The sequence below is a fragment of the Crocuta crocuta genome, unplaced genomic scaffold (genome assembly GCF_008692635.1).
Source record: "Crocuta crocuta isolate KB4526 unplaced genomic scaffold, BGI_CrCroc_1.0 scaffold143, whole genome shotgun sequence".
Taxonomy (NCBI): Eukaryota; Metazoa; Chordata; class Mammalia; order Carnivora; family Hyaenidae; genus Crocuta; species Crocuta crocuta.
In genome coordinates, this window is record NW_027529175.1 from 6146229 (window position 1) to 6161648 (window position 15420).

Here is a 15420-nt window from a genome sequence, read left to right on the forward strand (position 1 = left end):
CCCCCCCCTGCCCCTCGGAGGCTCACTCTGAGGTTCATCCACTGCCTGATCCAGTGAGCCTTGACCTGGCACCTGCTTAGACCAGGCCCGCTGCAGGAGGACCCCATTGCTCAGAAGTGAGCGCCAAGGGAGAAGACTGAGCAGCACTGTGTAGGCATATGGGAGGCAGAGCTCTCCCACTGCCAGGGTGCATGTGGCCTCTTAGAAGAGGGTCCCGGGGCCCTGCCTGTGTTGGGACAGGAGCCCCACCTCCCAAGGAGCCCAGGGTCCAGCAGGGAGCTGTCTAGGCTGGCCCCCTGGGGCCAGTGTACGCAGGAGATGTGCTCACAGGGCTTGTCTGACGCCTGCTCCCGCCAGGGCGTGGTTGCTTTTTAATGGCAGTGTCCCTTTGACAAAGCCCGGTGCATAATACTTGCACGGTGAGCGTTTGCTGAGGAAGTTGTGTGGGAGCAGGTGACCTCTCACGGCAGCCAGGCTTAGCGTGGGGCCGAGTGGAAGTCCCTGTGGAGGCTGAGGCTCCTGGGCTGGTGACATGTCAGGCAGTGGATCCCCAATCTCCCGAGCACCCCTGCCCCCTCCCAGCCGGTGCTGTGTGCACGGAACACCACAGGGGACTCTCGCCTCCTGAGTCCTCAGGGCCAGAGCCCCCGGGCGCCCCGGTGCAGGGCTGGGGAAGGCCGAGGCCTGACACGCGGGGTCTGGCATGTCCGCCGTGCAGGGTGCGGATGTCCATCGGGTGCGAGGGCCTCGCGCTGCGGCGGGGCCCCTCCCCCACCGCTGGTGCCGTGGCTGCGGCTCCCGGGCAGTCCCGGGTGTGTGTCCTACAGCCAGCACCTCTGCTCTCGGCGCCCCGTGTGCTGCTCACCTGCGGTCTGTGCGCCGTGTCTCTCCTGGCTTCTCCTTGGGCAGGCCGGGTCCTGGGCTGTCACGGACAGGAAGCAGGTGGGGGCTGTGGGCTCGAGCCAGGGGGTCCTGCGTGTGAGTGTAGACTTAGAAGTGTGTGTTTATAGCGGTCACGTTTGCTGAGCCTGTATCTGTGGACCTGCGTCCGCTCGGGAATCCCCTCCCAGCACTCTGGAGAACCCATGTTGCCCACGTTCTTGTCAGAAAGAGCAAGACCGTGAGGGAAAGTGACAAATGCCACGTTCAGTGTGTGTGCTCCCTCCTGGGGCAGGGGGAATGGTGACTTAAGACTGAGAGGCAGGGAGGGGGCACCGGCATGTGCAGAGGTCCTGGGGCAGGGTTAGACCATGGGCCAGTCTCTAAAAGGAGATTCCTGTGGCTTGAACCCAAAGAGCAAAGCTGAGGGGGGAGCCCTGACGTTGCTGGCGAGGCGGAGTGGGGCGCATCGCCGACCCTCAGGCAGGCTAGCAGCAGGGTCTGATGCACGCTTTCAGAGGAGCCTCCGAGTGCTGTTCAGACCTAGATTGGAGGGTGTAAGGGCGCCAGTCAGGACCCAGGGTAGGAGCTGGGACCGGCAGGGTGGATGGGTGTGGGGCCACTAGCAGGAAGTCCCAGTGTATGTGGTGGCATGCCTGGCACGGGTCCCCTTCGCCATAAACCTGGCTGGCTACCGTGAGAGGGGCGGGGACACGTGGCTGTCCCAGCAGGGCTGGGGGTGGGGAGCTCAGCTGGGCTTCCCTCTGCCCTGGAGCTGGGGCTCTGCACCCCTGTCCCCTGCCTCCCTGGCCCCCTTCCCTTGCTGCCTGGCCTGGGCTGGTCCCCACTTCTGGGACTGACTTGGAAGTGGCCCTGTGGCCCCGGGCAGAGGCCACCATCTCCCCTTTCCTGTCCCCTCTGCGTGGCTCCCTTTATGGAGCCTGTTCTGTGTCCAGGTGCAGTGGGTTGAGAGGCCTCAGTCTTAAGGGGACGTGGCTGCGTGGGGACCAGGACCGAGGGGGGACGTGGCTGCGTGGGGGCTGCGAGGGACCGCTCCCTGTGGGGTTGGTGTGGCCTCCTCCAGGCCCTCCCTCTGTGCGGAACCTTCTCCCAACAGGCCGCAGTAGGAGGGGCTGGTACTGGTGCATTGTCCCAAGCAGGGCAGACCCCAGTGGGTTGGATGCACGGGAGGGCTCCACACGCCGCACATATTTACCGAGCAAATGGACCCTGGAACTCAGCAAACCTCAGTGCTTTTCACGAAATCCGGGGAGCCATGAACTCCCCAGGCAGGAGGTGTGGCCAGGGCGGGGCAGGCCCCCTCCAGGTGGGAGGGTCTTCCGACCCCGGGCCCCTCGGCCTGCCTGTGTGCCATCTGGACAGAGTGCCCTGCTCACACACGGCCGAGCTGCAAGCCAGTCTGTACCAGGGCCTCAGGCTGCTAGGCTGACCTTGGCCTGAATTTCGGGGGCTCGGGCTCAGCCCTGTGTCCCCAGGTCTGATGAGGCAGCCAGGACAGGAAAGGAAGCCTCTGGGTCTCCCCGAGCTCCTCCCTGTCGCCCTCCCGCCCTGCCCAGGCCAGCGAGAGTCTCACCATACCCGTGTCGAGGGGCAGCGGAGGCCTGCACTCCCGCCACTGGTCAGTCTCGGGGGTCCCGGCCCTGCCCGGCTCCAGGCCGCACCTCTGCATCAGTCCGTCACGTTCCCGCGTCTCAGGAATGCCTTTCCAGGACTCGAGCCAAGTGTGGCTTTTCCTGTGTCCACAGGGCTCAGTTCCGTGTCTTGGCGCCATCGCCCCTCACCCGCTCACGTGTGCCCTGTGACGCCCGCCCACCCCTCGGACTGGCTCCCTGAACAGGGCTGTTCTTACTCCCGAGAGGGCCGGCCTTGGTGTGGGTCACTCGTCCATCACAGGTGTCTTGGTGCCCGAGGCCATGCAGCGCCCCCGTGTGGAGCGGCGNGCCTCTTGCTCGGGCCCGGCCTCCGCAGATTTGTTTTGTGACGTTAACTGTTTGCTAAAAAGGGGAAATGGGTCAACAGCCCACAGCAGATGCCTGTGGGGGAGGCTCGCCCGGCCTTGGCCGCGGCCGCACCGTCGGCACGGAGAGCCGACTCTCTTCGGGATGTGTTCCCGGGGGTGGGGGGCTTGTGGCTGGGCCACACAGNCTCACACCTGCATGGCCCATCTGTCCCCGCCATGCGGCGACCTCTCTCAGAGGTGATGGAGAACCTTAAGACGTGAGGGCTGACGTCCAGGGTCCGAGTGGAGAGGGCTGGGCTCCGTGTCATGTGGGGCTGTGACGAGAGTAGGTCCACTGTGTGTCCAGTTTGGAAACTGAGGATCCTTTTCTGACGTGACTTGGAAATGCAGGAGCCGCAGGCCCGAAGGCGAGGGCTAGGATTTTCGGGTGGGCTCTTGCATCTTACTGCTCACCAGGTGTTAGGAAGCAGGGTTTGCAAAGGACTCGCACAGCCCTGAGAATTGAAAAAGTTGCCCGCCTGGGGATTCAGTGTCCGACCTTGGCTCAGGTCATGATCTCACGTTCATGGATTTGAGCCCTGTGTCGGGCTCTGTGCTGACAGCTCAGAGACTGGAGCCTGTTTCAGATTCTGTGTCTCCATCTCTCTCTGACCCTCCCCTGCTCACGCTCTGTTTCTTTCAAAAAATAAAGACATAAAAAAAGTTTTTTTAAAAAAAGGAAAAAGTTGCCCACAACCAGCTGTCGTTCCCCAAATGTTTGTGGGTGACCAAGTGGGGGAGGGGCTCTGAGGAGGGCGAAAGATTTGCTGCCGTGGATGGGGGGGGTCTGGTGCTCCTGGGTGGGACCCCCCCAGGGTTTGCCGCCCCCCCCCGGGAACGGTGCAGGAGGTGGGTCCGCTTGTGGCTGTGTGGGTGCCTCCATCTCACTGGTCAGAGCCCGGGGGTTGCACTCCGGTCCCATGGAAGCTCGGTGGAGAGTGAGTGTGGACTCTGTGGCGTGAGCTGTGGTGCGGGCGGGCCGGCCAGGGCTGTGTGGGGGCACCCCGGGAAGGCCGAAGCCGGGCGCACAGCCAGCCTGTCGCACGGGGTCCCAGCCCAGAGCCCGACCGCCTGAGCCCATGCGCCGCTGGGACCACCTGTCTGCCCCGCCTGCCCCCCAAGATTCGTATGTTGAAGGCCTCACCCTCAGTGTGGGGGGGGTGGGAGGTGGGGCCCCTGGGAGGTGATCAGGGTTAGGCAGGGGCGTATGGGTGGGGCCCCCAGTATGAGTTGCCCTGCTGGTGTGCCCCGTGAGGACGTGGTGAAAAGGTGGCTCTCACCAGGCTCGGCCAGCACCCGGGCCTCGGCCTCCTGGCCTCGGGGCTGTGAGGAGTCAGCCTGCTGTGCAGGCCCCGCAGTCGGTGGCGTTTCATCCTGTCCTGAGCTAGGACTTCACTATACGCAGTCTCAGAGGGGGGGCTTCATCAGAGCCTAGAAACCAGCCGGCTGTCACCCCTGGACGACAGGGCAGGACAGAGGCAGATGGGCGGTGCGGGGCCTCCGTGGGGCCTGGAGTGTGCCATCTCTAGATCTGGGTGTCGCCATGTGTACACATAGTAAAGGCGTGTGTACACTGCACGTGTGTGTGCCCCCCTCTGTGGGTGTCCGCCATGTGCACCCGCAGTGAGGCGTGTGTACACTGCATGTGCGTGTGCCCCACTCTGTGGGTGTCCGCCGTGTGCACCCGCAGTGAGGCGTGTGTACACTGCATGTGCGTGTGCCCCACTCTGTGGGTGTCTGCCATGTGCACCTGCAGTGAGGCGTGTGTATACTGTGCACATGCGTGTGCCCCGCTCTGTGGGTGTCCACCGTGTGCACCTGCAGTGAGGCGTGTGTACACTGTGCACGTGCGTGTGCCCTGCTCTGTGGGTGTCCGCCATGTGCACCTGCAGTGAGGCGTGTGTATACTGTGCACATGCGTGTGCCCCGCTCTGTGGGTGTCCACCGTGTGCACCTGCAGTGAGGCGTGTGTACACTGTGCACGTGTGTGTGCCCCACTCTGTGGGTGTCCGCCGTGTGCACCTGCAGTGAGGAGTGTGTACACTGTGCACGTGCGTGTGCCCTGCTCTGGGGGAGTTTCCTCTGACTGCTGCACCAGATTTCCACCATCCGAGAGGCTTAAGCAGCGTGTTTATTCTCTTACGATTTTGGAGGCTCGAGTCCAAATGAGGGTCCCCTGTGGGCAGGGCCGTGACCCCCCTGGAGGCTCTAGTGGAGGATCTGCTTCCTTGACTTCTCTGGCCTGGAGAAACTGCCCGCAATCCTGGGGTGCTGGCCTCTCCCGCTGCCGTCAAGGCCAGCCCTGCGCCCCGGCGGTCTCTCCCCTCTCTGCCCTCTGACCCTCCTGCCCCTTCCTAGGAGTTTACAGAACGGCAGTTTGGGTCTGCCCGGACGACGAGAATATTCTCCATCTCTAAGTCCTTAAGTGTATCACGTCTGCAGGGCTGCTTTGTCCACGGAAGGGACATAGTCCCAGGTCCCAGGCATCAGGCTGGGACATCTTTGGGGACGTTACTCAGCTCACCACATACTCTAGTTCAAACCACAAGTACGTGGCTTTGGCTCCCACAACTGTCAATAAACGTCAGGTCCTCATTCTGGCTTCCAGGGCTCTGCACGCCCCGCCCCCCACCTCATCTGTGACTCCTCCCCTCAGCCCACAGTCTACTTCTGCCTCAGGGCCTTTGCAAGGCTGTTCCCAGGCCAGGGAATCTGTGGCCTTGATGTTTGCCCCATCCAGGTCCTGACGGAGGCCGGGAGCCCCCCGCCCGTCCTCTCACTGCTTCTACGTCGTCGGCACCCCAGGGGGCGGGGGCTGCCTGCCTGCCCGTCGCAGGGGCTCCGCTCTGTGGCTGAGGCCCCCGACCACACCTAGTGCACGTGTGCGTCCAGGCGGCGTCAGTGGCACATGACCAGGTGCCAGCAGTGCCCCTTCCACGGGGATCCCTGTCGGTGAGGGCACCTGGCGAGATGCCTGTCCCGCGTCTGGTCTGCCCCGAGCTCCTCGCCGTTGCTTCGCGCCAGCTCTTGCCCCCGTGCTGTAACGGTCCCGCCTGCGGGGTCCCCCAAGCCCCCGGCGGTGCGGCCCTGCGTCCGAGCCCTCCCGGGTGGGTACCTGCGCCGCCGAGGGGCCGAGCGGACCTGAGCGACGCTCAGCTGGCAGCTCTGTCCCCACAGAGGAGGAGCTCCGCAAGCTGAGGGAGGAAACCAACGCGGAGCTGCTTCGCCAGGAGCTGGACCGCGAGCGGCAGCGGCGCATGGAGCTGGAGCAGAAGGTGCAGGAGGTGCTGAAGGCCAGGTGAGGAGGGGGCCGCGGCCCCCCCACCGCCCGCGCGGGAGCCTCCTTGCCCCTGGGCCCCCGCGGGATTCAGGCACCCCTTCCCGCGCCGCCCGCTGCACGCAGTGACCTCGGGGTTCGCCCGCCGCAGAGGGTCTTCCTCATCCCAGCAGGGCCCCTCGCCCTGGGGGTGACAGGCGCCGCCCCGGCTTCCTGGAGGGCCTGGCGTGGGCCCCGCCGTGGGGCGGAGCTGTCCCTGGTGCGTGGCCTCCTGGCACGCCTGCCTCACGGTGCCGCCAGCGAGACGCGGGTCATTCCAGGAGGGTGTTAGCTGTGCTCTCCTGTCCCTGCAGGCTGGTGGCCTGGCGCTGGGGCCTCCCCGCCAGAGCTGGTTCCTCCGTGGGGTGGACAGGTGCACTGTCATTTCCGAGGGTCGTCGCCAGCTCTGGTTCCAAGGACACCCCCCCTCACCATGGTCTAGGTGTTCCCGTGCATGGGGTTTAGCCGGTGGGAAGGGGATGGTCAGGTGCTAGCTTTGTCTCAGGTCTTATCCATGGTGGTCACTCCCGGGAGCGGGGGGCACTCTCTCTGGGGGAAGGGCCTGTTTCCTGCTTTGCAGGCGTTGAGGACAGCTCTTGTGTGCTTTTGGGTGGCCTTGAAATAAGGCTGTGTGGCCTGTCCCCGCAGGTCAGCATGGCTGGCCTCCCTGGGGGGGTCTCAAGCTTGTCAGGGGAGGGACTTGCCCTACTTTGCATTCTGCCCTGGCTGCAAGGCCGGCGCCCCGTCCCAGACATCGGCACATGGGCCTCAACCAGGACTTTACCTGATGTTGAACTTTCTTACATAGAAATCGGTAGACATTCAAAGATTCAGTTACATTTTAATTATGCAAAGAGGCACAGCCAGTGACCTGACCTGGACAGATGCTGTGAGATCCAGGGACTGGCCCTGTCCCTGGGTGCCTTCTCGGCCACGGCCACGGCCACCCTTCTGTGGCGCATCACAGCGCTGTCTCCCCGACAGAATGCACTTCTGTCTGGTGCAGACACGCGTTTAGGTCCAGCCTTGCCTGGAGCCTTGGCTGGAGGCTGCGGTGCCCTGAGTGGCCTAGAGGGGTGCCTGCTCTGTCCCTTTCCCAGCCCCTGCCCAGCTGCCTCCCTCCCCGGCCCCTCACCAAAGCCCTGTCCGAGGACGTGCGGGGACCAGTCTCCCACAGGGCTGCTTGGGGGCCAGCTGGGTGGTTACAGTAAAGGAACGTCCAGACCAGGACTGAGGAAGCCGGGGTACATAATGGGGCCGCCCCCCCCCACTTTATATGGGAGTGGGGTTTAGGAACCTTCCGGAAACTGAGATCTGAAGGAGGAGGTACAAGGAGAAGCAGGTTTCATGCAAGTGATGACTTCTGTCTCTTTTCTTTAAGTATTTATTTATTTTGACAGAGAGAAAGCATGACCTGGGGAGAGTTGGGAAGAGAATCCCAAGCAGGCTCTGTGCCATCAGCATGGACCCCAACATGGGGCTCGATCTCACGAACCCTGAGATCATGGCCTGAGCTGAAATCAAGAGTCGGACGCTTAGCCAGCTGAGTGTCCCACAAGTGATGACCTCTTGTACGGTCACCTTGATGTCTGTCTGGGGTGGCCGTGGGCCGTCCCTGGTGGGTGAGCATGAGGAGGGGGCCCCTCCACACACATGCACACACACACCCCACACATCATACACCACAACATGCATGTGCACACACGCTTCACACACCACACATGCACGTACACACACCACACGCACACACATCGTAGGTACATGCATGAGTGCACACCACACATCACAAGCACACACATCACATGCTCATGAAATGCACACACCACACATATGTGTGCATACACATGCCACACATTACATGTACGTGTGTGTACACATCACACATGTGCACACACCACACAGCACAGATACGTGTTTGCATGCACACCAAACATCACAGTGCACAACACACCACACACATGCACACACATCATGCACGTGCACACACATCACACACGTACACACACGCGTGCACACCCCAAGCTGCAGATGAGCTGTAGGACTGAAACGTGGGAATTACATTTATGTAAACCTCTAAACCTCTGTTTTGGTTTTAAAGGAAAAAAAATTTTTTTTTTTTTTTTGAAAAAAATTTTTTTTAATGTTTATTATTGAGAGACAGAGAGCGTGAGTGGGGGAGGGGCAGAGAGAGAGGGAGACCCAGAATCTGAAGCAGGCTCCAGGCTCTGAGATATGAGCACAGAGCCTGATGCGGGGCTCGAACCCACAGACTGCGAGATCCTGACCTGAGCTGAAGTCGGACACTTAACCGAATAAGCCACCCAGGCGTCCCTTAAAGAAAACTTCTGAAAATCCACCTTAATTAAAGCTTATTCGTTAATAGGCAAGATCCTTTTCCTGCCTGGTGTGTGGCCCAGCCTCACCTGGGACCCTGGCCTCGGGGTCTCCACTCAGGGCCGCCCTGTGCTGGGCTGCACCCTGTACCGAGCCTTGGCCGGGGCCGCTCTGTGTGTGGATGAGACGGACCCCCAGCCTGGGTCGGGGTAGAGTGAGCCTGGTGCCCGGCCCTGGAGTCACACTCGGAGCTTCCCGGGCCTCAGTGCCCTCTGGCCTCAGGTGGTTGCAGATCAGAAAATTGGATTTTTTTTTTAATGTTCATTTATTTTTGAGAAAGAGAGAGAGTGTGAGCAGGGGAGGAGCAGAGAGAGAGGGAGACCTAGAATCTAAAGCAGGCTCCAGGCTCAGGCTGTCAGCACAGAGCCCAACACAGGGCCCGAACCCATGAACCGCAAGATCATGACCTGAGCTGAAGTTGGTCACCTAACTGACTGAGCCCCCCAGGCGCCCCCAGAAAATTGGATTTTCAAAGAGCAGCTGCGGTGTGTTTCACTCCAGCCTCGTTTGGTCCGTCATCGAGCATCAGCGTAGGTTGTCCTGGAACATTCGAAAGAGTCCACAGGTACTGGAAATACAAGGCCCTCTTTTTCTGATTGAGGTCACGGTCACAGAGCTCTTGTCGCCCTGCGGTCACCTGCTGACTTTACAGGGAGTGCGGGCGGGACCGTGCGCCCGAACGTTGCAGGCTGCGGTGTCCTGATGCTCCATCTCCCCGCTGTCCGTCTGTCTCCCAGGCTGGTGCGCGTAACAGGACAGACAGCAGTCCAGGTCTGGTGGGACGCGTCTCCCAGAGTACCCACACCTGTGCCCTCCCGCCTTCTCTCCCTGCGGGCGGCCTGCAGCCCCTTCCTGTCTAAATACCTGTTTGTGGGGCACCCAGGGGGCTCAGTTGGTTGGGTGTCCGACTTCAGCTCAGGTCATGAACTTGCGGTTCGTGAGTTTGAGCCCCGTGTCGGGTTCTGTGCTGACAGCTCAGAGCCTGGAGCTGCTTTCAATTCTGTCTTCCTCTCTCTCTGCTCCTCCCCTGCTCATACTCTGTCTCTGTCTTTCAAAAATGAATAAACGTTAAAAAAAAATAATAAACAATTTCCTGTTTGTTTCTAGCAGGTAATCGTGTTAGAAAAATCACAGTGACAGTGCAAACCGAGCCCAGGACCCCAGAAAGTGGCCAGCTACCACTCGGACCGTAGGCCCACCTATGGCTCAGGCAGGGCTCTGTCCGTCCTGGTGTGCCCCCGGGCCCAGGCTGGGGGTGGGGGGAAGTTTGCTAGTGCTGCTCAGGTGAGCCACAGCTTCTGGAACCTCCAAGGCTCAGCAGAGGCACCCTGGTCCTGGGGCCGTCACACGTGTCCGGGAGTGGCAGGCACTCGGCCGGGTCCTGGGCGCCTCTCCTGTCCCAGTAAGTCCCCGTCTGTCGGTGGTAGCTATGGGTGTGGACAGCTGGCCCCCTCCTCCTTGACCGTGGCCTCCACCTCTGTCTCGTGTCTCCCTCGCCCACTGCTTAGTGAGGCTGCAACCTCGCTCACCGTGCTGGTCTCCCGTCCAGCCCGTCCCCCATGCCTCCTGCTCCAGATTCCGTTCGCGGCTTTCAAGCCTGCAAACCAGGTCGGTTCACGGGAGTGTGGTGTGGAATCCCGTTATGTGAACAGGGCAGAAACCGCACCCCCTCCTTCCGCGAAGCTGAGGGTCGCCCAGCCCTGCAATGTCTGTCTTGGAAGAGTCCTCTGCCCCGCCCCTCAAGAGCCTGCTGAGGTCTGCTTGGGGCTCCACCTCTCCCACATCCTGGGGTCCCGCAGGCCTGGGAGCCACAGCAACAGTGTGGGGGGGCCCTGGCCAAAGCACCACTTGGGGGCCAGGGGCCGGGCCGGCTCTGCTCCATCAGGCCCTTTGGCTGAAAGATCAACAATCAGGGTCTGGGGGGACTCCAGGAGAGGGCTCTGAGGCCGGGGGGCTGCTCAGGTGGCTTGTGGCTGGGCCGCAGGGGCAGCAAGCCAGGCAGGTGGCTGGCACGGCCGGCCTGTGGCCTTGCACGGGGCTTGCTGAGGACATACGGATAAGTACCTTCTTATTAGCACGCTAGCTAGTGAGCGGAAGGGACACTTACTCTGAACTTAATAAACAGACATGTCAGGGGCACCTGGGTGGCTCGGTCGGTTAAGCGTCTGACGCTTCGCTCAGCTCAGGATCTCACAGCTCCTGAGTTCGAGCCTCACATTGGGCTGGGCTGAATGTGCAGCCTGCTTGGGATTCTCTGTCTCTCCCTCTCTGCCCCTCCCCCACACACTCGCTCGCTCTCAAGATCAATCAGTAGAAAAGAGCAGATGTGTTAGTAGGAGAGAAAAGAGTTGCACGTTTATGAGAAACTATTTGGTTATTAAAAAAACAAGAAAGCACGTCCATTGTGAACGTAGCCCCGCTGCCATCACGGCGTCTGAGCAGTGAGGTCCCGGCGGAGCCCCGCGCCTTGGGAGGAGCCGCTCGAGTGTGGTGGGCCCCCTGCCCCCCGCGAGCGCCAGGACTTTGCGGAGCCCGATGCGTGCCGCGGTGTGAGCTAACAGGGCTCCTGCCTCTTCTCCTCTCTCTTGAAGAACCGAGGAGCAGCCGGCTCCGCAGCCTCCGAAGGGACAGGCCCAGGTCAATAACGGAGCAGGTAGGGCCCCCGTGGGCGGCCGGGGCGGGCTGTGGGTGGGCGTTGGGCCTGGTTCTGGGCTCGGGCCCCAACACATGAGACGTGATTTTCTTTTTCTGTAAAAATAGCGCACGGTACCTGCCTCAGCCCTTCGGGACTGAAGCAGTGTCGCTGTCACACTGGCCTCTCGGCCACTGACCTGGGGGCCGCCGTGGTCCGGACGTGCCCCCGCCCCGAGCCCAGTCCTTTATCTTACTCCACCCTTTGTCTTTCCTAACCGTGTCCTGGGAAGAAACTGGATTTTCTGTCCAGCTGTCTAGGGATCTGACCCGTGGTGGGCCTGGCCCTCCCGTCTCCTGACCTGGGACCCGTTCCCGCAGGCTGACCACTCGTGAGCCCCCCGCCCCGGCCCCCCATGTGCTGGGAGCTGAGTCACACTGGAAGGGCCTTAGGGTGAGGCCTGCCTCATACACAGCTCAGGAAGCCGAGACCCAGGAGGCAAAGCCTCTTCACGGGGCACCCACCCCCTGGAGGCCCAGCTGGGACGCAAGCCAGGTCCTGTCTCCCAGAGGGGAAGCTGGCCTGTCCCCAGGGCCCCGGTGCTGGACGTGGGTACGGGGGTACAGGCGTGGGTGCCCCTTGGGTCATCATCTCCCTGGGCCCTTGGGCTGCACACTCCAGACCCGGGTTCTAAGCCAGGGGTGGCAGGAGAGACCCCAGGCCCCCGCCAAGCACTGCGATCGAGGGGTCTCCTGTACGCCTGGGGGGGTGTCAGAGAAGTGGAGGCTGGAAAGGCCCCAACCCTCCGGGTCCCCAAGCCGAGGTCCACTCTGTAGCCCTGGTCGCCGGTGCGGTGGGCTCTGTGTGAGCAGAGTTAGGGACAGTGGGAGGCGGGGACAGGTGTCCTGAGTGGTGCCCCGCCCTGCAGCCAGCGCGGATGGGTCAGGGGTGCCGAAGCCACAGGCCCAACATAGACCCGGCGGTTGGCAAACCACAGCCTCCTGTCCGACTTCACATTTTTTAAAAGGTTTCTACATTTTTAAGCGGTTGGAAAAAATGAAAGGAATGTGGATTTCACGAGTCAGCATCCCTAGTGTGGTTTCATGGGGACCCAGGCAGGCCCGAGGGCTCACGTGCTGTCCTCCAGCCATCCAGGTGGCTGCCCACCCCTGTCTGCACTGAACCCCGTCCCGCTCCAGGGAGGGCCGAGAAGCCCCCCCAGACCCTCCCTTTCCTTTCTCCTCCGAGACCTCTGCTTGTTCCATGGGCCTGGGCTGCCTCTGTGTGCACAGACCTGCGTGCACAGTCCAGGCCTGTCGAGTGCCAGCACTGAATCACCTCCGCGCCCTCCGCTCCTTCATTGTGGCAGGACAGCGCCCCCTGCAGGTGACTGTGCAGAGCGCTCCAGGTTCACAGCTTCCTCCTGGTTTTCTGAGTCTGAGGTGGCTCCTTTTTGAAGGTTTTGGGCATCTTTCTTCTCTGGGGTCCCGACCAGGACACAGCCCCCCGGGTGTACACGCCCCCTGGCCGTCCCTCAAGTGCAGAGAAAGGGAGGGTGACGCAGACCCCAGCCCCTGCGCCCCGTGGGTGTGACAAGAGACCCCATGTGGTCCGCGGGGGCCGCGTCGCGCCTCGTGGTGGAAGCGGGTCAGACTCAGTGTCAGGGTGTCTGCACCCCACTGTACCCGCATTCCTCACTGGGGCCCCCTCCCCGCAGACCGGCGGAGCCAGGGGCTGTGCCCCCGGGTCCAGAAGTGGTTTTACGAGAAGTTTGGGGAGTACGTGGAGGACTTCCGGTTCCAGCCCGAGGAGAGCACCGTGGAGACGGAGGAGCCCCTCAGCGCCCGGAGGTGGGCCCTCGCGGAGCCCGTCGCTGCATTGCGGCTTCAGAGCCAGGCCAGCGTCTCGGCGAGGCCACCAAGTGGCTGCCGCCAGGGCTGGTCCCAGGGCCGGGCCACCTTCCCCGGGGGGGGGGGTGTGCCCGGGGGGGGGGCAGGGTCACATGGTAGCCACCGTGTCCCCTCACTCAGGAGGCTCACTGTGCATGGTGACCAACAGCGTGTGGGATGGTGGTCTGGGGGACTCGGGTTCTGGGACACGGGCAGGAGAGGAGGGACAGCAGCGTGGGTGAGACCCCCCCAAGTTAGTGAGCAGCAGTGAGGTGCACCCCGGTGTGGCCCCCGCATCCCAGGTGATGCTGTGCCCCATGTGGCAGCGGAGCTTGGCAGTGGGGACGCAGGTGTGCTGGCGCTGGCGCTCACCTCTCTCTCCCTCTCTCTCAGGTTGACGGAAAACATGAGGCGACTCAGTGAGTACCTGGTGTGGGTGTGGGGGGCCCCTGAGTGCGGGAGTGTGGGGCCAGCGGGCAGGGGCTTGGGGCTGAACTGGACGTCTTTCCAGAAAGATGTTCCTGGAGGTTCCTTAGGAACAAGGTAGCTGTCCATCTGGAGCAGGACAGGATGAGGCCAGCTCTGTCCATCCCTGAGCTGGGCCTGGAAGTTTCCATCCAGGTCTACAAGCCCCAGTGGAAAGTGGTGCATCTCGAATTATCTGCCAGGCCCCGGGTGATGACAGGCCCCCTCCATCCCCTGCACCCAGCTGCCCCTTTGTCCTATCTGTGGCATGGGCGTGGGGGCAGGGAGCTGCCCGCGGTGGCACCAGCATGGCTGAGGGAGCCCAGCGGGGGGTCTGGCGCACCAGGAGCCCAAGTCATTCGGGGTCCCCTTTGCTCATGCCCCTCACACTGCCGGCCCCCCAGGTGTGCCCAAGCTCTGGCCTCACCATGGTCTGTTCTGTCCCCAGAGCGCGGTGCCAAACCCGTCACCAGCTTTGTGAAGAACCTCTCTGCCTTATCGGACTGGTACTCCGTCTACACGTCCGCCATTGCCTTCACCGTGAGTCCCTGGGGTCAGGGACGGTCTGTCAGACCAGCGGGCGGCCAGCACGGTGTCCGAGCTCTCCCTGGGGACACGGCGCCTTAGCTGCTCTGGCTGTGCAGTGGGACCACTGATACCCAGCCCTGAGTTGTCACAAGGACCGGGCCTTGGCGGTGGCCTCCCCCCCTCCCCCCCCGCGCAGACAACCCCCGAGGCTGAGTTCTCAGGAACGGGCCTCTGTCCACACCTCGGTCCGCTTTCCTGGATGAGTTGGGGAGAGGAGGAGGAGGAGGCTTGTCTGCCCAGGGGCGGCCCCAGCTCCCAGCTCCCTCCTGCTGGGCACCTGGGGCTGGGGGAGGCTCCTGGCAAACACGTGGGGGCCTGGGGGCCCTCCCTGGGAGCGGGTGGCAGTGCAGCAGGCTGGCATTGCCATGTGCTCTGGGGAAAGGGCACTCGGCCACCCTGCCTGAACCGTAGCCAGCCCCAGTCCCGCACAAGGAGACCCCATTATCACTGGGAGGGGGACACAGGCCACCCACCTGCCTGCCAGCCGCATGGCCAGAGACAGGCATCCCCGCCTCTGGATTCTGGAAGGTTCTGAGGCTGCCCTAAATCCCCCAGCCTGGTGCCAGCCCTGAGCATTTTGTGTATGTACAGAGAATAGGACTCAGTGGCAGGGCCCTGGCCACCCCCTTCATCCTGGGGGGCCCCTTCATCCTGTGGGCTCCCCTTCATCCCAGGGCCCCCCCCTTCATCCAGGGGGCTCCCCCTTCATAAGCTGTTTGCTCCACGAGGCCTGGTCCTGCTTGTATATTATTACCAATACACGTGCCGGCCATTCAGACCCTCCTTCCTGGCCTCCTCCACATGAGCCCCCCGCATCCCACTCTCTGCCCCCATCTGAGCGTCTGCTCTATGCCAGGCACAGGCGGGGCCGGACCGGAGGTGCCCGAGCGGCTCGCGGCACGTGGCACATAGTGGGGTCTCAGCCAGCAGTCGGCCACCTCGCCTGGCCATGCTGAGTCCTGGCGGGGCTTCGAGCTCTACGCAGGGGACCCGCGGCAGGGGCCTCTTCCCCACCCAGGCCATGTTTATAGCTGCTTCCTGGGGCACCCCTCCCTGCACCCCCAGAACACCCCCTGTCCATCCTCCCTCCCACCCAGGAACTCCTGCTGAGAAATCAGCTCTTCCCAGGGCCTCCCCGTTGTGCCCTCCCTCCCGCTGGGGGCCTGGGCGCCCAGCTCCCTTCATGGCCTGGTGGGGCAGGGGGGCGGGGGGACGGCGGAGGGGGGGGGCCTGGCCG

At 62.8% G+C, this 15420-nt stretch overlaps 1 protein-coding gene across 4 annotated transcripts in view; it reads left to right on the forward strand.

The window, feature by feature from the left end:
* GRAMD4 (GRAM domain containing 4) overlaps window positions 1–15420 on the forward strand; it is a 69947-nt gene that overhangs the window by 43572 nt on the left and 10955 nt on the right. For 3 of the 4 annotated variants that reach the window (XM_077758037.1, XM_077758038.1, XM_077758036.1), the window contains 5 exons: window positions 6077–6197; window positions 11201–11262; window positions 12959–13091; window positions 13524–13549; window positions 14044–14135. In XM_077758037.1, coding sequence (XP_077614163.1) covers window positions 6077–6197; window positions 11201–11262; window positions 12959–13091; window positions 13524–13549; window positions 14044–14135 — 434 coding nt within the window. Of the gene's footprint in view, window positions 1–6076; window positions 6198–11200; window positions 11263–12320; window positions 12628–12958; window positions 13092–13523; window positions 13550–14043; window positions 14136–15420 lie in introns of those variants that run through there. The other variant, XM_077758039.1, reaches the window with a different exon arrangement.